Consider the following 24,887-nt stretch of genomic DNA (forward strand, 5'->3'; position numbering starts at 1 on the left):
GTCTGATTCTCGGAAAGTGCTAGAGAATTCCAGTTGTTTTCTTGGCAAGGTTTTTGAAAGTGATTTGCCATTGTCTCCTTCCTAGGATTAAGAGAAAGTGATTTAGCTAAGGTCACCCAGCTGGCTTCCTACTCAAGGCGGCAGTAAAATATTGGTCTTTTAATTTCTATCCTAATACCTTAATTACACTACACCAAACCTGTTTTTATTGCTTTCTAGATTAATGCAAATTTTATAACTTTTCAGTTGGCATAAGTAGATCTTTAAACTGGAGACACTGATTCTGCAAAAGAAGGAAGTCAGACAGCAAGAAGAACTTATGAATTCTATGTCTTTAAAATTCATGCTCGGTATGTTTTTAATTCCATTAAGACAATGTGAAAATTCCCACTGGCCACAATTGCAGAATGAATGTAAAAAATGCAGAACAGCTAAGTGATTAAGGTTTCTCGATAAGATTTTCTGAAGTGGTTGCAGAATACTGAAATGTTATTTTGCAATTGATGATTATTATATGTATTTTTATAAATTAAATCCAGGAAATATGAACAATTGGTAAAATAAAAAAATACAATTAAATTTATAAGAAATCAAACAAATCTCTAAAAGTTTTAAATATGTTTTTACATTTTTCTTATGAATTCTTAAAAAAGGGGGATTGGGAGGGTTGAAAACAATATTATTTCTGACAAGTGTGTTAAAAAAATCATCAGTAAGATTTGAGAAGTACCACATGTTAATTCAATTATGAAATTAAATTCCATTTGAGACAATGAACTTTCTCAATTTAAAACCAATTGAATTTTTTGACAGAAGAAAAGTAGTTTTGAAGGAAACTATCCAAAATTAAGTAACTATTTCTTGTTGTTTTATTAAAGGTTGAGAATTTATATATCCCTTTTAAGACTTAAAGGATTAGAATTGACATAAAATGTAGGATTATCATTTTCAGGGATATTTATTTCACCATTTACTTTGGCATTTCTACACTTCCAACTTCAATGATTTACATATACCAATAAAATATGCATTATTTATTTATTCATTTACATTTTACATGATTTATTTTCCACCTACCACATAGAAATGGCTTTGGATATGTTGAAAGTCAGCACCTACCCCTCTCCTAGAAAAAATGAAATATCCTAGGAAATATATAAAAGGAAGAATATTGTATAAAATATTCCTCGAAACGTGCTTTTAGTCAAGGAAAAAGATTCACTCTTAGTAGCCCTCATCTTTGTCAATGTGCCATTAAGGAATGGCCTAACTCACTCATTCCCCCACTCTTTGTCAATAGCCTTATCTATTCTACAAAATAAAGATTTACCTCGTTGCGAAAGCCATATTAGGAATTGCCCAAAGCCTTTTCATTATACCATAACCCAGCAAGGTTTAGCCAAACTTGAACTCAAAAACACAGCATAAAGAGTTGCCCCTGCATGGCCCACGGACGTCTGACAGCCAATCAGAATGCATTTCTTGCACAGGAGCAGGAGCCCCCCCCCCCCGGGCCGGGCCCAAGAGAGGAAATAAAACAAGGAACTCTCAGCATCTCTTAATAATTTGTATTATTTGGTCTCATCTGTTCTAAGTTTTTCTAAACACCATTGCTTCCCTTTATTATTATTTTCAGCAGGCTCTTTTTATGTTTGGTTGGGCCTTTTTATAATTATGAATCTAATAATTAGATCCAGAGATTTGATCTAAATACATGTGTATCTCACATGCAAAAAAGAAGATCAGCAGAAGTGTCAAACTTGATTTCATTGATGGCTGCATCAGGGTTTTGCTTGATCTTTGAGTGGGGAAGGGGTGTGGCCAGGGGGCATGGCCAACTCAACATCACTCATGTCTGGATGGCCAGTGTGGGCCAGAGTGCTCTGCCAGCGAAAATAGGCTCTGTTTTTATCTGCAACGGCCTCCTGCAATCCTCTGCCAGCGAAAACAGAGCTCAGGAGGACTGTTTGTGGCCCTCACAACAAAGCTCTGTTTTCGCTGGCAGAGAGACACCATGGGCCAGTCCTTCTCTGTTTGTAGGACAGCCCCACAGGCCAGATTGAAGCACTCTGTGGGCCAGATCCGACCCCCTGACCTTGAGTTTGACAGGCAATTTTTTAAAAAATTGAACATTCCAACATGCAAAAACATATATCTGCAAATTTTTTCATTGCAATATATAATTCATTTGAGGAATTTCTTGTATGTATTGTAGCCTAGAATTTTTTCAAACGTGTGCTGCTTATTTTTTGTTTTGTTTTTCAATTTAATTTATGTTATCCACTTTGCAACCTCTTCATTAAAATGTAGTGTTACTTTCTTTGAGCCACAGATTATCTTTATAATAACAATTTATCAAACACATTTGCCTTTCTTGGGCAGGGATTAAGTTTAGCCAATGCTATTAATGATGCCAATCTGAAAACATAATAGGATAGGGATGCTTTAAATGTGTCTGTGTCACTATTTAAAGCAGATTTTGTAAATCTGGTGTTCTATAGTCACATCTCTTGTAAACCAACAGATTGTTGAACATGCAGCATAGAAAATACTACTTTATTCCATGGAACAAATAGACTTTTTCAATGTTATAACATATTTATTTTAAAAAGCCATTTGATATTTTAAAAAGCCACAATTTATGCAATATCAATCCTCATACTTTATTTGTCAATCTGAAGGCCATTCTACATATTATATAATTTAAAAATGACATAGTCTGTTGACAAAGCTTAAACTAATAAACTATGTAGGCATCAGTGAATGCCTATATCTCTCACTTTATCTATTCTATCAGATCCAACATTCAAAAATTCTATATATTAACTTTATCCAAATGTTACATTTTACCATTTTCTAATTTACCAAGTTTAAAAGTTTAAAATAGCACTGTGTTTAATCCATGGCATCTATCCAGCATATTTTTGTCAGCCTCATTTTCAAGCACTTCTAGACATTCCTAGCATAATTTATTTTTCTAAAGAATATGACTGCATGACATGACAAAAATAAGACAGCCTTAGCTTGGTAATCTTAGTTTCTAGTGAGATGTCAAGTTTGATATAGTCTATAATCAACTTGCCTGTTATTTTTGCTGCTTAATGTGTACATAGTATTTGTCTCTGAACCTGTAATTCGAATGTACCTGCTTCTTTTCACTGTCTGCTTTTTCTATTGTCCACCATTCACAATCATAGTATAGATGTAGGAAAAACAATCCCTATAACTACCTATACTTTTTTTACAGGTGCCAATGTGCAGTATTTGGAAGCATATTATTGGCCAAAGTCCATCCCATCTGTTTTTATCATCTTTAAATTATTTAAATTAGAAAAAGAATGCAAATAAAATTCCAAGCAAAGCAGTAGTTCTGAAAGAACATGGGAAACAAACTTAAAAGGGGGGACAGCTCAGTTCTCTCTCACTCTCTTCCTTCCTCTCTCATATCTTTCTTTCTTTCTCTTTCTCTATCTTGCTTTCTACCTCTATCTCACTCTCTTCCTTCCTCTCTCATCTCTCTCTCTCTCTTTCTTTCTTTCTTTCTTTCTTTCTCTCTCTTGCTCTATCTCTCCCCCTCTTGCTCTCTCTCTCTTTTTCTCACTTTCCCTCTCTTGTTTTCTTTCTCTCTCTCATTCTCTCTGTTGTTCTCTCTCTCTTGCTATCTCTTTCTCTCCCCCCTCTTGCTCTCTTTCTCACTTTCTCTCTATCTTGCTCTGTCGCTCTCACTCTCTCTCATTCTCCGGAGGCTGGCAAAAATGATTTTCAATGTCGGGCGCACGGGCCAGCGCGCACTCTCCCCATCCCCCTGCCAGCCCGCCCGGAACATTCAAAGTAAGAAAAACCTTCGCTGGCTTACTTTGAATGTTCCGGGCGGGCTGGCAGGGGGATGGGGAGAGCACGCGCCGGCCAGCGTGCCCGACATTGAAAATCGCCTTCACTGGCCCCCGCTGTGAGAACGCCTGCCCCGCCTCTCCTGCAGCCCCCTCGCTGAGAGCCCAGGACGAAAGCGCTCTCGGGGAAGGTGGGAAGCAGAGGAGAAAGAGAGGCGGACGGGCGGCAGCGGTGAGTAGCCAGGGGCGCAAGGGGGCTAGAGGCGCAGGGGGCGGGGGCGGCCGTGGCTCCGTGCGCGCCCTTGGAAAAGGATGTTCGGGGGCATTTTGGGGTGCGCTGGCGCAGGCGTGCACAGCCTACAGCAGGGAACGGTGCTGGGCACAATGACTGCTGCGGGCACCATGGAGCCGGCACACGGTGGCAGGCCAAACCCCCCCCCCCCCATTTTTCAATTTGGCCGGGCCCCTGATGCCAGTAACAGTAATACTGGCCTATCGGCGGCCCTGTATATATGCATCTAGATACATCTATACCTACCAATCTGTGTGTCTGCTTCTCTACCCACCTATGTGCCAGGCAGCATATACTATATCAATAACAAAGTTTCATTAAGGCACAAAGTAAAGGGGAAAAATACCTCAAAGATACATATTCATGAAGGAGATTGTCATTGTGCTAGAGCAGTGTTTCCCAACCTTTTTTGAGCCGCGGCACATTATTCATATTTTCAAAATCCTGGGGAACACTGAACGGGGGGTGGGGGGGTGGCTAAAGAAAAGTTTTGACAAAAAAAAATCTTCCTCCATTTCGCTCTATTTCTCCCTCACTCTTTCTCTCTCTTCCTTCCTTCCCTTCTTTCTCTCTCTCCATCCCTCTTTCTTTCTTCCTCTCTTTTTTGCTCTCTTTCTCTCTCCCTCCTTCCCTCCCTATATGTCTTTCTCTCTCCCTTGCTCTCTCTGCCTCTCTTGCTATCTCTCTTTCATTCTCTCTCTTTTTTTCTTTCTCTCTTTCTCTCTCTCTCTGTCTCTCTTTCTCTGTCTCTCTTTCTCTCTCTCTTGCTAGCTCTCTTTCTCTCTCTTTCTCTTTCTCTCTCTCTCTGCCTCTCTTGCTATGTCTCTCTTGCTCTGTCTCTCTTTCTCTCTCTTCCTTTCTTCTCTGCGGAGGCCGGCGAAGGTTTTTCTTATTTTAAATGTTCCGGGTGGCAGGGGGATGCGGAGCCCGCAAGCACACACCCCCGACATTGCAAATTCTGCCTCAGCTGTGAGAAGAACGCCTGCCCCGCCTGTCCTGCAGCCCTTTCGCTGACAGCCTGGGACAAAAGCGCTCCGTGAAGGGACTGCAAGAGGGGCCGGGTGGGCATTAGCAGCCGGATGAGGAGGACGAGAAGCCGCTGCAGCCACCCCCAATCCCCCCCCTTCCCTGGGTGCCTTCCAAACGCCCCTGGAAAAAGGCAGGAGGTAGCAACAAGGCGCGAGGACAAACAGGCAGCTTGGCGGAGGGGAAGCGCTGAGGGGATCTCCTCCTTCCCCACCCCCGCGCTTCTCTCCCGCCCTGGCTTTTGCTTTGCCCGCAGATTTCCCCGCAGTTCAAAAGGAGGCAAGAGGTGGCCTGGATGAAATTGCGGGGAAATCATGGGGCGAAACGAAAGCCAGGGCGGGAGAGAAGCGCGGGGGTGGGGAAGGAGGAGAGCCCCTCAGCGCTTCCCCTCCGCCAAGCTGCCTGCTTGTCCTCGCGCCTCGTTGCTACCTCATGCTGCTCCCACCATGGCTGTGTGCGGTTCCGGTGCCCCCGGCTGAAGGTCGTCCTGTGGCTGGTCTTTGTCTTTACGGTTGCTTTCTGGTTCCCTCTCCTCCCTCCGCCTGTGTCTACCGCCAGCGCCTCATTCCTCGGAGCTGCCGCTTCCTTCCAGGCAGCCCAGCCACGCTGCCGTAGAAAGTGCAGAGGTTATTGCCGCCACCTCTGCCTCCACTCAGGGAGCCACCGTGGTTGAGCTGAGGGAGAGGAAAAGGCGCGGTGACCACGGTGGCTCCCTGAGTGGAGGCAGAAGCGGTGGCAATAACCTCTGTGCTTTCTACGGCAGCGTAGCTGAGCTGGACGGAGGGAAGCGGCAGCTCCCAATCGAGGAACCCACGGCAACGGGCGACAGCTTGGCGGGAGGCGACGGCGGGAGACACAGGCGGTGGGAGGAGAGGGAACCAGGAAGCGACTGTGAAGCCCAAGACCATCCACAGGATGACACTCAGGCAGGGGCGCCGGCAGCGCCCCGCCCAGCTTGAGCTTCTCGCGGCACACCTGGCCATGTCTCGCGGCACACTACTGTGCCGCGGCACACCGGTTGGGAAACGCTGTGCTAGAGTAAATGTCAGAGAATCTTTAAAGCTTGTTACTACTAGAGCTAACTAAAATTGCTGCCTTGTACAAGAGATAAAATGTTTCAAGTATTCATAAGGCTGTTATTTACAAAACTGCAAAAAAATTATTGATTGAGTGATTGCTATCATGCTCTCCACGTAGACTGAATTTATCCTAAACTCAAAGCAAACTTGCTCAGATATAAATAAAACATACAGAATTTATACAAGCCACACATAGCCATATTTTATGGCCAAAATTGCAATCCTCAGAAATTTCCATGGAGAAAAGAACACACACATGAAAACATGTTTTACTAAGTGGATAATCAAATTAAACCTGTTGACGATTCTTACAATTTCAGTTTAACAACACTCAGTGTACTCTTAGTTTATCTTGTAATATCATCTGAAAAAAAATCTTTTTTTTTTGCTGTTATAAAATATGTTAAGCCTGGGAAAGAAAGAGCTATGCAGATCAGAAAACGTCAATGCCCTAAGTGCCATTGAGATAGCAGTATGGGTTGTTCCAGCGTATCATATGAATGTTTTACTCAGCAGAAGAGCAAACCAAGGCATTTTTGTCTCAATTAACAGGATGCATAAATTAGCTGCATGAACTTACTCCTCCACATATTCTTGCTTTGGGGGAATTGGTGGGGAGGGATATAGCTTCGTATTATACTCAAATCCTATTTCACAGTTAATCTAGAGAAACTTTGTCCAATCTAATGCCTTCCAGATGTATTCCATTTAGAGATATATAAGAATCCACCTTGGATTTCTCTTTCTCAGTACATTTTGATCCCTAAGTGCTCTCCATTATGACTTTGATAGCAAATCGCAAATACGAAGTCAACTATGATCCTCAGAAATTCTTGTATTTGTAGAAATTCCACAGGTACGTAGAATAAATTGTGATTTATTCTTAGCTTATTAAATGAACAGCAACTTGGCACACTACCTATGTGGATGGTATGACTTATTGGAGGGTTCTTGATTTATTCTTTGTTTGCTAGCCTCAGAAGATGATAGCTTATAGCCATCTGTGGAACTAAGCAGGGTTTGACCTGAATCACTCTGGAATGTAGGTTAAATGGAAAGATCCAGAAGGCAGCAAATCATTTGTATATTACTATTGCAAGCTGGGCTCCAGCAGTATGTGGATCAAGAGCAATCAAAAGTACAGGCAGGATTTTGAAGAGACAGAGGAACTAGAGATCAAATTGCCAACATATGCTGGATCATGGAAAAAGCTAGGGAGTTGCAGAAAAACATCTACTTCTATTTCATTGGCTATGCCAAAGCCTTTGATTGTGTGGATCACAAAAAATTGTGGCAAGTTCTTAAAGAGATTTGTCTCTTGGGAAACCTATATGCAGGTCAAAGAGCAACAGTGAGAACTGGACGAGAACCACTAATTAGTTCAAAATTGGGAAAGGAGTCTGGCAAGGCTGTATACTGTCACCCTGCCTATTTAACTTATATGCAGAGCACATCATGAGAAAATCAGGCTAGATGAATCAAAAATAGGAATTAAGATTCTTGGGAGAAATATCAAAACTCAGATATGCAGATGACAGCACTCTAATGGCAGAAAGTGAAGAGAAACTAAAGAACCTCTTGATATGGGTGAAGAAGAAGAATACAAAAGTTGGCTTGAAACTTAACATTAAGAAAACTAAGAATACGGTAACCAACCCTCTCAATTCATGGCAAATAGATGGGGAAGAAATGGAAGTAGTGACAGATTTTATTTTCCTAGGCTCCAAGATCACCACAGATGGGGACTGCCACCAAGAAATTAAAAGATGCTTCTTCCTGGGAAGGAAAGCTATGAGAAATCTAGACCGCCTACTAAAAATCAGAGACATCACCCTACCAACAAAAGTGTGTATAGTCAAGGCTGACCGCCAAAGAATTGAAGTCTTTGAACTCCGGTGCTGGAGAAGACTCCTGCAAGTCCCTTGGACTACAAGGTGATCAAACCAGTCAGTCCCAGAGGAAATCAACCCTGACTGCTCTTTAGAAGGCCAAATCCTGAAAATGAAACTCAAATACTTTGGCAACCAAATGAGAAGGAAGGACTCACTGGAGAAGAGCCTAATGCTAGCAATGATTGAAGGCAAAAGAAGGGGACGACAGAGAATGAGATTACTGAAGCAGTAGGCATGAGCTTAAATGGACTCCAAAAGATGGTAGAGGACAGGAAGGCCTGGAAGAATGTTATCATGCGGTCACAATGGGTTGATGCGACTTCACAACTAACAACAATAAATGCATGGATGCTATCTCCAGAAATCAAACTCAACTCTCCCTAATACACGTCCATAAAATTATTCCCTTTTCAGAATAGCTTTTTAATACGTCTCATTCACAGGTAAGTTCTTGTTGTGATGGATACACTGTTTTATCAAGCATGTTAATTAGAAGACTAGAATATCTCCAGGACCTTTTGGTCAGTGCTCAGTTTATCTTACTTCCTGGTTTTCATGGATTTACTAAATCTAACTGTATAAAAAATTACTTTCTTGCTACTACATCTACTGAACTTGCTCACATTTGTTTAACCTATTACTATCGGCAGATTCCAGAGGGCCAGGCCTCCCACAGAGAAGGCTCTTCCTCTGCGTCTGGCCAGATGGCATTGTTTAGTGTCAAGGAGTGGTAAGGTGCTACACTGCAGTAGGATTTTCAGGAGGCGTGCACAGCTGCGGGTCACCGACATCCACATGTGCACTTCCATGTGAGATTTGGCTTCTGCGCATGTGCAACAACTGAAATCTCACACGAAGATGCTTGGGCGAGCAAGATTTCAGCGATTTTTGCAGATTTTCTGCTTCTGTGCATGCACAAAAGCCAAAATATCAGCGAAAATCACTGAAATCTTGCTTGCACAACCTTCTTCACACAACATTTTGCTTGCTGTACAGAAGTCAAATCTCATGCTGACGGGCGCATGTGTGTCTGCTGGATGCACGCGTGTTTGCCGCAGCCTCAGAAGGTGCACCAATATGCCAAAGATGTATAGAGCTGGGGTGGCGCAGCAGGTAGAGTGCTGTACTGCAGACCACTGAAGCTGACTGCTAGAGCTGTAGGTTGGCAGTTCAAATCTCATCACTGGCTCAAGGTTGACTCAGCCTTCCATCCTTCTGAGGTGGGTAAAATGAGGACTCGGATTGTGGGGGCAATATGCTGGCTCTGTTCAAAAGTGCTATTGCTAACATGTTGTAAGCCGCCCTGAGTCTAAGGATAAGGGTGGCATAAAAATCAATCAATCAAATGAATGGATGGATAGATAGATAGATAGATAGATAGATAGATAGATAGATAGATAGATAGATAGATAGGTAGGTAGGTAGGTAGGTAGGTAAATAGATAAATAGATAGATAAATAGATATATTTGTTCACAATTTATTAACTTGTCATGTTGTTTGTTTTTGGAATGCCTACATATTTTAGACTCCTTGCAGCTACCTAGACAAGTCCTTGCAATTTTCTCAGCAAGATTTTGGAAGTGGTTTGGCATTACCTTCATCCTCTGAGAGACTGACTAGCCTAAGGTCATCCAGATTCATAGAATCATAGGGCTAGATGGGACATTGGAAGTCATTATAACCTTCAATGAAGAAGCACCTACAATCTCAGAAGCAAGCTATTCCATTATTTAATACTTTTTCACTGTCAGGGAACTATTCTTTAATAAGTCTCCACCCATTATTTCACGTCCTACCTTCGGATGCCATGGAGAGAAAATCAACACCATCTTCTCGGGCAGTTCTTCTAGTATTGCAAGACTGCTATTATGTCTCATCTCCGTCTTCTCTTTATTAACATAACTAATTCCTTCGGCCATTTTTCATTGGATGTAGTCTCCAGATGCATAATTCTTGTTGCTTTTCTTTGCATGTTTTCTGAAATCTGAGCATCTTTTTGTATTGTGGTGACCTCAAGTGGATACAGTATTCCAAACGTGGCTTCGCCAATGGTGTACAAACTAACATTAACATTTCACTTATTTTTAATACTATGTCAAAAACAAGACTTGAACTCATAGTCTTTTGGTTTCCAGCCTGATACCTTACCCTTATACCAAACTGGTTCTCTGCAATATATTAATTTGACAGCTAAATTATTACTAATCTTTTCCGAATGGTCAAAACATCCAAATTTGGTTGCAGACATCAGATTTTCAGTCCATGCTCTGAACAGAATGGTAATTTACAAGCTTTAAATAAAAGTGATATTAAAGAGCAATACTGGAAAGTATTTTTTTAAATAATATTTCATCTATTGCTTTAAAATCAAATGAATATATTTATATACTTACTGATTTAATTCTATATCCAGGACAAAAGAAGAACCAAAAGCATCAACCTGGAAGCTTGCTCGAGCAATATGAGTTGACTGAAATATAAAAATAATTGCAATTTGTTAGTTAGCACATCATCATCATCCTAAAAAACAAAATTCTGCATTAATGCACAAGTAGAAAAGTTATAACTAAGGTATTTTTATAGAGAGAGAAATGAAAAAATCTAGATGTATTATATTATACATATTGTGGGTTCCCCTATATTTTAACAATTTTACAGCTTTTCCTTTTTTTAAAAAAAATTATGTAACGGCACATTTTACAATAAAACATTCTACAAAATGATATTAAAAGCAATTAAAAATTTTATTAGACCATATTAAAATATTAAATAATCATACAAATAAGATCATAAGAAGCAATGCATAGGAATGTTACATATGATGCAGTCACTCATCGTATGAACACAGATTTTATGTTGCCAGCAAATTCCCAGGCCTGTTGGAAAAAAACACAATTTAATTTAATTTAATTTAATTTAATTTAATTTAATTTAATTTAATTTAATTTAATTTAATTTAATTTAATTTAATTTAATTTAATTTAATTTAATTTAATTTAATTTAATTTAATTTAATTTAATTTAATTTAATTTAATTTAATTTAATTTAATTTAATTTAATTTAATTTAATTTAATTTAATTTAATTTAATTTAATTTAATTTAATTTAATTTAATTTAATTTAATTTAATTTAATTTAATTTAATTTAATTTAATTTAATTTAATTAATTTAATTTTATGCCATCCAATATCCCATGGGACTTACAAAAGTAAAATAGTACAATAGTAATACAATGAAAGTCTAATATAAAAAACAGTAAAAAATAATAAAACCTCAATCAAAGTAATCAATAAAAACTTCCAAACTAAGCTATACAATTATACATTCACATGGATCAATCAAATCACAATTCGACCATGACTAGATGTTAACTCTCATGGCCCCAGGGGTGGGCTATTGCCCGGACTTGGGGAACGCAGTGGGGTAGTAAAAATAGAGCTCCACCCCAGAGCACTGAAAGATGTTGAAAGAAAATGCAGGGTATACTGCAGAAGCCACGCCCACAGTGTGGTAGTAAAAATTTTGGTAGCCCTTCACTGCATTGCCCCCAAGTCTGCCGGCAAAGCCAGGTCTTCAAGGCCTTTCAGAAGGCCAGTAGCATGGGAGCAGTATGGACATTGGGATGGTAGTTGGTTCCAAAGGGCTGGGGCGGGTACAGAAAAGGGGCCCCCAGGGGCCAGCCAACCTGCACTGCTTAGTCGGTGGGACCTGGAGAAGGCCAACTCTGTGGGATCTAAGCATAGGCCAAGGTGGGCAAGGTGCGATTAGGAGTGAGAGGGGAAAAGGAGGAAGGGCGGGGCCAGCCAGTGGTACAATTTGTCAGTTCTTTGAACTGCCCAAAAAATTTAACAACCTTTTTACCTGACCTGGTCTGAACCAGCTGAAGTCCACCTCTGGAGCATACTATCTTTATTATGTTGAATTCTGTGGCATGATTTGGACAGGAAGTGTCTACTCACAGTCGCTCATGTCCTTATCACCTTGAGGTTCAATTACTGCAATGCTTTCTACATGGGACTACCTTTGAAGAGTGTTCGGAAACTATGAGCCATGCAAAATGCAGCTGCATGAATAGTTATGGGCCTTCCTAGGAAAGCCCATGTTTCTCCAACACTCTGTAGACTGCATTGGCTGCTGATTGGTTTCCAGACACAATTCAAAGTGTTGGTAATGACCTATAAAGCCCTACATGGCATGGAACCAGATTATTTGCATGATTGCCTTCTGCCGTATGAGTCTCAGCGACCGGTCAAGTCCCACAGAGTCAGCCTTCTCCAGGCCTTGCCAACTAAACAATGTTGCTTGGTGGGGTCTAAAGGAAGATCCTTCTCTGCAGGGAACCCAGCCATCTAGAATCAGCTTCCCCTGGAGATTCACACTGCCCCCACCCTCTTCACCTTCTGCAAGAGTTATTACTCATTTATACCCCCATGCTGAGGGTGATTAGATCTTACACCTTGGCCAACAAATGTCGGTATGGTTGTGGTCTGAATTTGTATGATTGATTTTAACATATTCTGGAGATTTTACATTGTTTGCTCATTTAATTAATTGGATTTAGCTATTGCATTCTGTTATTTTTTATATGTTGTAAGCTACCCTGAGTCTTCGGAGAGAGGCGGCATATAAATCAATCAATCAAATGAATACATAAATAAATAATAAAAGTAGCAAACAGATTGTCTTGAAATCTACTCCTTGTTATGGAAAAAGATTACCCATCTAAATGGGCAAAAATATTGATTAAGCAAAAATACAATTGTAATCAATCAATAAAATAACTTGATTGTATCTCCGAGACCGCCTTCTGCCGCACGAATCCCAGCGACTGGTGAGGTCCCATAGAGTTGGTCTCCTTAGAATCCCATCAACCAAACAGTGCCATCTGGCGGGACCCAGGGGAAGAGCCTTCTCTGTGGGGGACCCGGCCCCCTGGAATCAGCTCCCCCCAGAGATTTTCACTGCCCCCACCCTCCTTGCCTTCCGAAAGAATTTAAAAACTCATCTTGGCCACCAGGCCTGGAGTTTTTAGATCTTCCCCCCTGACCAATGAATGTTTAGTATGATTGTTGAATGAATTGTAATGATAGTTTTTAATTAGATTTTTAAAGACTGTTTTTAATGTAGTATTAATTGGATTGTTGTTACTGTTTTCCCCCCCTCTGTTTTTTGTACATGTTGTGAGCCGCCCCTAGTCCTTTGAGAGGGGTGGCATACAAATCCAATTAAATCTTAAATCTTGATGCTTTTCTATACAAGTAATTCATGTCCTCTAGAACATTGATTCTATGCATTCAAAGATCAAAACAATTCAAGGTTGGGGCTTAAACTAATATTTAGATTTAATATTTAGGATTTTCCGTTTCTATATGTCTAAAAATAAAGATAAAAAATTGTGATTAATCATATGCAGCCTCATATGGGCTGAGGTGCACATACTTATTATAAAACAGATACACTACTCTGGTAGCCATAGCCAAAATAATTCTCAGAAAGAAAAACTGTTCCTCACTTCCTTGGAGCTCTCCAGGATCACAGATTCCCAGAATACTTTTGTTCTAATCCTGGTCTACAACCCAACATTTTATAAAAATCATTTTGTAAGAATGCCTAGGGAGTCCACAGGTGGCCTTTTCCTAAATAAAGATGACAGTGGAAGCTGGCCTTTTATTGCACACCAACTCTCTAGGCATTGTTAAATGAAAAAGATCTAAGGGCAGAGGACAGAGAATGTGGATGAACTACAGGATACATCTGTGGGCATAATGCTATCAATGAGTACTCCATTGCCTGCTCCTGGTGTAAGTGGGTGGAGGGGAAAAAAAGACTATTCACATTAATCCCCACCATGGGAATTACATGCCTGTTCATTTAAAGTTTAAAAATTCTAGATTGTTGACCTGACTGATTATCAGGACTCTCAAATCACATCAACGGGTTTTGCATTTTGATTGACTGCATGCTTTAATTGTGCATAGCACAAAGTCCTGCATTTCTAAAGTGGAATACTTAATCTGAATGCCTTCCCATATCCAACAGATGAAATTTTCAGCAATTTGGTGTCAGCTGAAGGATGGAGTCAAAACATGGCAATTAACCACTCTAATTAACAAGCTTCTTCTATGCCTTGCCAAAATCTCAAGACATCATTTTGCCAGTACTTTGAAAAACTTGACAGCTCAAGTATTTGAATAACCCACGTACTGAAACCACAAATACATACATTTTTATCATACCAAATCGTACCAATATTTCAGTTATGTTCCCAAGAATTCTGCATGCTATTTTATATCAAATAAGAGTTTATAAGGTTTAAAAGTCCCTGGAAAACTAATTAGAGGTTAGTCTTAAGCTCTAGGCTTGTTATTGCAATCAAATTCTGATTTTTAATTAGTTTCTCACAAATTTCTAACATCATGCAGCTTTCAAGTAGCATGAAAATAGATGCCAAAAAGTGGCATTATGGTTCATTTTCTGTCTATTGAAAGGAAAAAATATATCACAAAACACAAGTAGCCCTTTATATGCTCCATTTCTGTAATGACTAACAATGTCACTTTAAGTTTTGCTAGGAATTGAGCTAAAGTAAAATGTGTCAAACTCAAGCTAACATAGATTTAAGAGCAACATTAAAGGCCTGAAGTCTATTTCAGGTACCTATAAATTTTGAAAGTTACATTTGTACTACCTGAGCTAATGCCCAGAAATTGACTAAGGTATTTATTTCTTAAGAAGCAGAATTGATCTCATACGTTTTCGGAAGTGGGGGAATATTACTGTGTAACATGAGATTTAATGTTTGCTCTGTCATTATTTTGGAAACATCAGTAATTAAGAGTAGCAGAGTGGCATAATATGTTTTTATCACTTGAATCATCTGGCTCACAACTAGGAAAAATAGTTCAAATTCTCAGCCATTATTATTTCAATTCCAATGCCATACAATCTGTCCAGGAAGATTTCCAGGAAGATATCCACTTGTTTCCAATTATTAATTTCAGTACTCTATAAGAAATGAACATTCCAAATTGTTCCTTTTTATTTTTTTAAAAAGAATAACATTAAAGCTTTTTTCCCCAAAGATCAAAGCTATCACAATCATTATACATCCAGGACTAGATCAGAATATGACCTCTGTGGTGAATATTAGATTAATGCCCTGAATCCTGAATTAAATAGAGCATTCTTTAACACGAGTCTTGCACAATTGTCAGACTTTCCTTTACATTTTTCATTGGAAAAAGTTAATACAAACAACAAATATGCTTTCTTCTTCCTGCCATTCAGCTTTCTTGTCTTTTCAGGGAGTTGTAGAAGACTTGGAAAATCTCAAAGTGCACATGGTTGTAGGAAACAAGCAAAGAAAATCACAAATGGTGGTCATGTGACCACAGGAATCCACGGCATTGTAAATGCAAACCCAAGCACTTGGGTCATGATATATGATTGCAGGAATGCTGCAGCAGCTGGAACTTCAACTACCAGTTGAAAATCTTATACAGTGTTCCCTCGCTTTTTGCGGGGAATGCGTTCCGAGACCGCCCACGAAAGTTGAATTTCCGTGAAGTAGAGATGCGGAAGTAAATACACTATTTTTGGCTATGAACAGTATCACAAGCCTTCCCTTAACACTTTAAACCCCTAAATTGCAATTTTCCATTCCCTTAGCAACCATTCAGATTATTACTCACCCTGTTTATTTATTTTATTTATTTATTTATTTATTTATTTTGTCCAATACACAATGAGGGTTTTAGTGAGTATATATCAATATACACATAGTAAAATACATGATGAAGGTTATAGAGGAGATACTCATAGTAAAATATATCTAAGAAAGAATAGAAAAGAAGATATAGGAATAGAATATATAGGAATAGAATATATAGAATATAGTAACAGAATATATATATATATATATATATATATATATATATATATATATATATATATATATATGTTTTTCTTAAGTCGGATCACCCTGGTATATTTAAGGAACGTCACAGCTCCTTTTTGCCTCTAGGCCCAACCCAGGACCACTACAAGGCAGTTAATATATTTATAGCCGACAACTATATTCTGTATGTGTCGAAATGGGACCATCCTAGTCTCCCTTAATTTTAAAATTCCAGCTGAAAACATTTTAACATATATATATATATATATATACATACACACATACATACATATACACATACATATACATATACACATACATACATATACACATACATACATACATACATACATACATACATACATACATACATACATACAGTATATATATATATATATACACATATATATATATAGGAATAGAGTATATCATGAAAGAATAGAAGAAGATATATAGGATATATAGGAGAGTAATAGGACAGGGGACGGAAGGCACTCTAGTGCACTTGTACTCGCCCCTTACTGACCTCTTAGGAATCTGGATAGGTCAACCATAGATAATCTAAGGGTAAAGTGTTGGGGGTTTGGGGATGACACTATGGAGTCCGGTAATGAGTTCCATGCTTCGACAACTCTGTTACTGAAGTCATATTTTTTACAGTCAAGTTTGGAGCGGTTAATATTAAGTTTAAATCTGTTGTGTGCTCTTGTGTTGTTGTGGTTGAAGCTGAAGTAGTCGCCAACAGGCAGGACGTTGCAGCATATGATCTTGTGGGCAATACTTAGATCTTGTTTAAGGCGCCTTAGTTCTAAACTTTCTAGGCCCAGGATTGAAAGTCTAGTCTCATAGGGTATTCTATTTCGAGTGGAGGAGTGAAGGGCTCTTCTGATGAAGTATCTTTGAACATTTTCAAGGGTGTTAATGTCTGAGATACGATATGGGTTCCAAACAGATGAGCTGTATTCGAGGATGGGTCTGGCAAAAGTTTTGTAAGCTCTAGTAAGTAGTGTGAGATTGCCAGAGCAGAAGCTACGTAGGATTAGGTTTACAACTTTTGAAGCCTTCTTGGCTATATTGTTGCAGTGGGCTTTGGCACTTAAATCTTTTGTTATTAGTATACCAAGGTCTTTAACCGAGTGGGGATTATCTGTGATAATTTGATTATTCAGTTCGTATTTGGAGTTCAGATTCTTCTTCCCAATGTGTAGGACAGAGCATTTGCTAGTTGAGATTTGGAGTTGCCATGTGTTAGACCACTCAGAAACAGCGTCAAGGTCTTTTTGGAGAGTAGTTGTGTTATCGGTGGTGTTGAAGAGTTTTACATCATCGGCGATTGTGATGTAATCGCAAAGGTCATTGAGGTAGAGAATGAAGAGCGTTGGTCCCAGTACACTACCTTGGGGAACACCGCTTTTAACTGGGACGGGGGTGGATACGGTGCTTCCTATTTTGACCACTTGTTGTCTGTTTGCCAGGAATGCTGTAATCCATCTGTGGAGGGATCCTGAGATGCCATAGGATTTGAGTTTTAGGAGTAGTTTGTCGTGGACCACTGAATCAAAGGCTTTGCAGAAGTCAATATAAATTGCATCTGTACATTTCCCTTGATCTAGATGAGTTGTCCATATATTTTTGCAGTGGAGGAGCTGCAGGTTGCAGGATAGTTTTTTTCTGAAACCAAATTGTTTGTTAGAGAGCAAATTATTAGTTTCTAAATGGAGAGTAATTGATTTGTTTATAATTGATTCCATGACTTTGCATGGGACGCAGCATAGTGAAATTGGTCTGTAGTTATCTACAAGAGAGGGGTCTCCTTTTTTGAAGATGGGGATGACCATTGCTTTCGACCATAGCTTAGGAAGTGTGCTGGTTCTGAAGGATTTTTCAAAAATTATGCTTAGTGGTTCAGCTATGGCAGAGGAGAGCTTTTTTAGGAAGTATGCACATAGACCATCTGGTCCGACTGATAGAGAAGGTTTAAGGTCACGTAATGCTTTTTCAACTTGGTCTTTAGTGAAGTCTACTTGGGTTAAGTCGTTGAGGGAGTTTGAGGTGCGATTGATGAAATTGGGGGATGAGCCATTGCTGTTAACAAAGACAGAGCCAAAGAAAGAGTTGAAGAGGTTGGCTTTGGATGAATCATCATGGTATTCTTTGTTGTTGGGTCCTTTGAGAGGTGGGATTGGTCTAGAGTCTTTGAGTTTATTGTTGACAAAGTTGTAGAAAACTCTATTAGATTTGGTGCGTAGGAGGTTTTCCTCTTGTTTGCTGTAGTAGTTAAGGGATTCTGCTTTTATTTGATTGCGAATGCTTTTATATCGGCTTTTGAAGTTGGAAACTTGTCCTTTTTTGTTTTTCCTCCAGAGAGATTTTTTTCTTGTTTGTAATTTTCTTATTGAGATGGGGAGGTTATTTTTTTTGTTTATGGTACATGTTAGAGGTACATGAAGTCTGATAATAATTTTCATTTCGAGTAGGAATGTGTTATAGAGGTCATCAGTAGTGTAGCATTCAGAGAATAGAGTTTTCCAGTTTAATGTTGAGAGGTGGGCTTCAATGAGTTCGTAGTTCGCTTTTTTGAAATTGAATTTTGGTGTTGTATTATTTTGGTGGTTCATAGTGTGGCTTAAGTTGAGACTGAAGTTTATCATGCTGTGGTCGCTGTTGGAAAATGGTTCTGTTATTTGTAAGCCATATATTGTACTTTGCTGTTACAGAAGATGAGATCCAGACAGTTATCAAGTCTGGTATTTTTAGTTATTAGTTGGTCGAGTACCAGATGGGTGACGGTATTATATACGGTAGAATTTATTTAAAAAAATATTTACTAAAGGCAGACAAAAGTTTGGCAATGACATATGATGTCATCGGGTGGGGAAAACCGTGGTATAGGGGAAAACCCCGCAAAGTATTTTTTTAATTAATATTTTTGAAAAACCGTGGTATAGACTTTCCGCAAAGTTCGAACCCGCGAAAATCGAGGGAATACTGTATTCCTACACTGATAAAAACATTCTTAACTATTTTTCTCACTATAAAATAATTTCCAGAAAAATCAGTTGCTTTCTTACTCATAATACATTTATTTAAAAAAACATTTTAATATCTTAAAATATTTTAATATTTTATGAATAATCAGAGATAAATTTTTAATCATATATTACATGTAACTGCTATAAAGAAGATAGGAAGGCACTTCTTCAAAGCTTTCCTTTCCCTTTTGCTTTCAGTCATTTCCTGGACTTTTAGCTCTTTTCTAGGTTTCATTTTTTCTTGTTTTATGTTAGCTTGTATTAGTTTTTAATAAAATTATATTTAAAAGAATGTTAATTAAAATCTATGAAATAGCTGTTATTTGTTTAAATTGCTCTATCTTCTTGGCTGTTGTTTATGTTTCATATATAACATGCTTGTATTTTTTTTCAAACATTTTAAACTATCTGGAGTTTCTACTGTGAGACAAGCAGTTACACCAATTAACTAGCTAACTACCGTAACTCATTTAATTTCAAATCAGTTTCTGAACAATGGTTTTAAAAATCCATACAGTTGCTTAGCCAAGAGGCGAAACATGACAGTACTATGAGAACCTCTGGTAGTTTTTTTCCACTTCATAATAATCCTGTGAGATAAATTGGACTGGTAGGTACATTTTATGGCAAGTGGGTTGTTTTCATCTTATTGTTGTGCACTGCCCACATTCACTTTTGGTGAGATAGGTATCTATATAAATTTAATAAACAAATAAATGTATCTTCATCATTAACCAGTTGATTTTCTCCAAAAAATTATAGTAACATAACATAACCTCCGACAAGATGGAGTGGCTGTAGGTTTTGCCTCCCAAGGACAATTCCATCACTCTGGGGAAGGGATGTTTGACCCCCTCAGAGAGGGTCTGCAACTTGGGCATCCTCCTCGATCCATAGCGGACCTTGGAACATCATCTTTCAGCTATCACAAGGGGGACATTCACCCAGGTTCGCCTGGTGCACAAGTTGCAGCCCTATCTGAAGAGGGAGTTTTTACTTATAATCATTCATGCCCTTATCACCTCGAAGTTCGATTACTACAATGCTCTCTACATAGGGCTACCTTTGAAGAGCATTCGGAAACTACAGGTCATGCAAAATGCACATGCGCGAGCAGTTGTGGGGCTTCCTAGCTATGCCCATATTTCTCCAGCACTCTGCGAGCTGCATTGGCTACCAATTGGTTTCTAAATGCAATTCAAAGTAGCCCTACATGGCATTGGACCAGATTACTTACGGGACTGCCTTCTGCCGCATGAGTCCGAACGACCGACCAGGTTCCACAGAATTGGTGTTATCCAGATCATATCAAGTAGATAATGTTGCCTGCTGGGGCCTAGGGGAAGAGCCTTCTCTGTGGGGGCTCCATCCCTCTGGAACCAGCTTCCCCCAGAGATTCATACCATCCCCACCCTTCTTGCCTTCCGCAAGAGTTTAAAGGCCTACTGTGCCAACAGGCCTGGGGACATTAGACATCAGCCCCTGCCTATGAATGGGACATATGTTTGTTTGTTAGAATGACTGGTTTTTTTTAATAAATAGAGGTTTTAAATTAGTTAGTTTAGTTTTTAAAATTGGATTTAGGATATTTTGTACTGTTTTTTATATCCTGTGAGCCGACCCAAGTCCCTGGAGAAGGCGACATATAAATACAGTGGAACCCCGACATAAGAGCTGCTCTACTTAAGAGCAACTCGAGATAAGAGCTGGGAGGGGAGAGATATTTTTGTTCTACTTACAAGCCCAAATTCGAGATACAAGCGCCAAGGAGCTGTCTCCTGAAGCCAAACGCTGACTTCCGCGTTCGGCTTCAGGAGACAGCTGCGAAGCGGCGCGTGTGTTTTAAAAGGTTGCAGCCGGCCTGGGGGGCTCGGGGGGGGGCTTGCAGCTTTCTTTCTTGCTCTTTTTCTTTCTCTCTTTTACCTTCCCTTCCTCTATTTCTTCTTTTCTTTCTCCTTCCCACCTTCTTCCCTCCCTCCCTCCCTTCACTCATTCCTCTCTTACTCTCCCCTTTCATAAGTTTCCTTGCTTCCTTCCTCTGTTCCTGTCCCTTCCCTCTTTCCTTCCTTCCTTCCCACCCTCCGTCCATTCATTCACCCATTCCTCTCTTGATCGCTTAAAGCCGGTCCCTGGTGCAAAAAGGGTTGGGGACCTCTGTCCTACAGGATTGGGTGGCAGAGAAGTTGAACATATGTAAATTTAAAAGTTTAAGAAAGTTTACAAGTTAAGTGAAAGAAACTTCATTATTCATTTATATGTACATGTACATTTCTTCATTAAAAACATGTCTTTCTGCATAATTTAGACTAACTTTGTGAGTTTTTTGAGGGCTGGAACCAATTAAAATTATTTACATTAATTCCTATGGGGAAAAGTCGTTCGAGATAAGAGCTGCTCGACTTAAGAGCCCAGGTCCGGAACGAATTAAACTCGTATCTCGAGGTACCACTGTACAATAAATAGATAGATAGATGGTAGGTAGGTAGATAGATAGATAGATAGATAGATAGATAGATAGATAGATAGATAGATAGATAGATAGATAGATAGATAGCATAGCATAGCATAGCATAGCATAGCATAGCATAGCATAGCAACATAACATAAACCATGAACAGTGGCAAAGCTTTGATTGTATTGTTGAACACGTTTCTCCTCTTCTAGAAAAGTCTGGCATCACCACAATGTTGGGTCTTTCAATCAGATATATTGTTAATAGGTAACATCTAGAAGAGAATTCAATGTTCCAATTCGTGTCATCCACCAGAACAACTGAAGCGGCCTCCATTTCAAAGTAGATCAGAAACTAAATTAGAATGTATCTAAATAATTATAATAATTCCACAGAGAATCAGTTGATAGACCCCTGCATTGCCCAACACTTTGACAAAAATTAGCAAGTAAAGCACTGTATTCCTATTATTTTTAATAATTAAAATTCTCCTTATAAAGATAATAATGCCTACTGAAGAGTGTATTAAACAAATCTGAGATCTAAATTTCTAATCCACCCCTGGCAGACTTCATAATTAAAGATGGAAACAGATTGAGACACCATGTGATAAAGTTTGTTCAAAACTTCAAGTCACACAACTGAAAAGTAAACATTACACAACCAAACACTGATTTATTTCCATCCATATCCAGATCTATCAAAACAGCAATAATAAAATAATTAAAATACAAACTATTCTATCCATCTGGCTTCTAGGAAAAAGTTCAAGGTTTGTTTATAGTAAGGAAGCTCATCACAAACAAAATAATGTTTAGTACACAACGTTGACAAAAGCTAAGTAGTGTAAAATCTATTTTTAACCAAGTCAGAAGCAACCTTCTGAAACCAGTTATTTGTTTCAATAACAAGGACATATGATATCCATTCATCCCATATAGACATGTCAAGTCTTTTACTGTTGCAACACTTCTGAGAGAAAAAGAATGGAAGAAACAAGAAAATAAATCCTATGACAAATATATCCTGTCTTCCTTTGAAAACTCTTCCCCTGTCAGTTATTTTCTAAAACCAAAAACATGTATAATCCTTTTTTCGTAACTGGCATTTCCAGATAATTCTTGAGTTCTGAAAATAATTAATTCCCTGGCAAATTATGGCTGAAATCTACTATCGCTCTGTAATAGTTTTTAATTATAGGTTTGCCATTGTTAAGGGATTTGTGTGCAAGTCACAGTCAACATGCAAATGTAATTTCCCAATATTCCATGTAGTGGCTGTCATCACATGGATGACAGTTGGGTGTGCAACCACTCACCACTTGATCTAAGCAGTTTTGGGACTGTTACCATAGACAAATTATCTCCACAGCAAATATGGCAATATTAAAAGCAAAGCAAGCCAAGCATAGTTAATCACTATACATCAAAGACTCCACACAAAATGATGGCTGCCATATGGAACACTTCAATTCCATGTGTGTGTCCAACTGTATGGCAAACAGCAGCTCTATTAATAACAAACAAACAGAAACTTCTTTCTTTAATATTGAAGTTTACGTTCTTTCTATACCATCAATTTAAATAGTGTAGTACTTTTTCTCAAAGGAGGTTTTATTTGTTTTGTTTTTTAAAAAAAACAGAAGAATTCAGGTCAACTAATTTAGATGAACAATCTTTTTTTTTAAGTTCCCAAAAATATAATTTTATAATGAGGAGGCAAAGATTCAAGGTCATATTAAAGTACTTTTGCACAACAGTCTTTTTAAGACGCTGGGATCCCTAGAGGCAGACATTTAATTCAGAGTTCTATGAAACCTGCTTTTTCTCACTGCATCCATGTTAATGTTGTTTTTCTCCATGTGAAATCAATGGACTGGCATGGAATTTAAATTTATATTATATTAGGAAAATATGCCAACATAACATTTAATTTGTTTACTGTCCATGGTTGTCTTTTTTTTTTCAGTATATTTTTTTTTATTTTTTCCTTCATACACTTTAGTACAATGTCAAATTTTTTCTATTTCCAGTACAATAAAATGCAGTATTTTGTTAGTAACTCTTGTATAATCCCCCCCAAAAAAATCATAATACAAAATTATTAATTTATCTATAAATCTTTTGTCCCTTATTTCAAAAAAATATATATTATCTAATCTTGTCGTCCAGCAATCACAATCATGTACAGTGTTCCCTCGATTTTCGCGGGTTTGAACTTCGCGAAAAGTCTATACCACGGTTTTTCAAAAATATTAATTAAAAAATACTTTGCAGTTTTTTCCCCTATACCATGGTTTTTCCTGCCCGATGATGTCATATGTCATCACCAAACCTTCGTCCACCTTTAATAAATATTTTTTTAAATAAACTTTAATAAAGAAACATGGTGAGTAATAATCTAAATGGTTGCTAAAGGAATGGGAAATTGCAATTTAGGGGTTTAAACTGTTAAGGGAAGGCTTGTGATACTGTTCATAGCCAAAAATAGTGTATTTACTTCCGCATCTCTACTTCGTGGAAATTCGACTTTTGCGGGCGGTCTCGGAACGCATCCCCCGTGAAAATCAAGGGAACACTATTACCTCTCTTCATTAATGTTCCCTCAAATATATGGTTGTCTTTTGAGTTATCTTAGATACTTGCAATAATCTTAAGGGAACCATTCATTTAACAGTTGTATCAAGCATTCAGAGGTGTTCTGTAAGAACAGGGCATGTCATCCACTCCTTTATTCTTGTTTGAAATATTCAGATAGATAGATGTTTTCATTTAGGGCAGTAGGCATAATTATTTAAAACATACCATGGAATAATTACTTTATTATTTTAGGCTTTCCACATATTTGTCCTTGCTGGTCCGTTGATATTTTGTTGGGATATGTTTGTAATATGAATATAAATATATAAATTCTCTAAGCCTTCTTTTAGAAAGAGCAAAACAGACTTTTTTTTTTAGCCAAACACTTTTCATCAGTCAATGGAAGGATTACTATCTGTTCTGTCTGGGTCCCCCCAGACGCCAACACCAACCAAAAAGAGTATCCAGACACACTGGTAAAAAGCAAAGGCAGTTTATATACTGGAAAGCAAACACAGGTAACAAAAACTGTTCTTACAGACAGGAACACGATGCAGCTTCACAGAGGTTTCACGAAGGCCAGGCAATAAAACAGGATTCTTGCTGGCAAAAACAACACTGGAGATAATAAAACCCACACCTCCCCCAAGTCTTTCAGCCTTCTAGGCCACAAGCCAAGATCAGAGACGCCAAGAATCAAAGCAAGGTCACAGGACTCCCAGTTGATAACTCTCCACAAGACTGTAAGGGCGGCCCTGCCTTTTCAACCCTGCTGAGGAGAACCACACCCAAACCTAGCTGTTGC

The 24,887-nt window shown here is 38.7% G+C and overlaps 1 protein-coding gene across 1 annotated transcript in view; it reads right to left on the minus strand.

The window, feature by feature from the left end:
* ADAM22 (ADAM metallopeptidase domain 22) overlaps nucleotides 1-24,887 on the minus strand; it is a 194,043-nt gene that overhangs the window by 145,755 nt on the left and 23,401 nt on the right. Inside the window, exon 3 of the mRNA XM_070728164.1 lies at nucleotides 10,514-10,590. Coding sequence (XP_070584265.1) covers nucleotides 10,514-10,590 — 77 coding nt within the window. The remainder of the gene's footprint in view (nucleotides 1-10,513; nucleotides 10,591-24,887) is intronic.

The sequence above is a fragment of the Erythrolamprus reginae genome, chromosome Z (assembly GCF_031021105.1).
Source record: "Erythrolamprus reginae isolate rEryReg1 chromosome Z, rEryReg1.hap1, whole genome shotgun sequence".
Taxonomy (NCBI): Eukaryota; Metazoa; Chordata; class Lepidosauria; order Squamata; family Dipsadidae; genus Erythrolamprus; species Erythrolamprus reginae.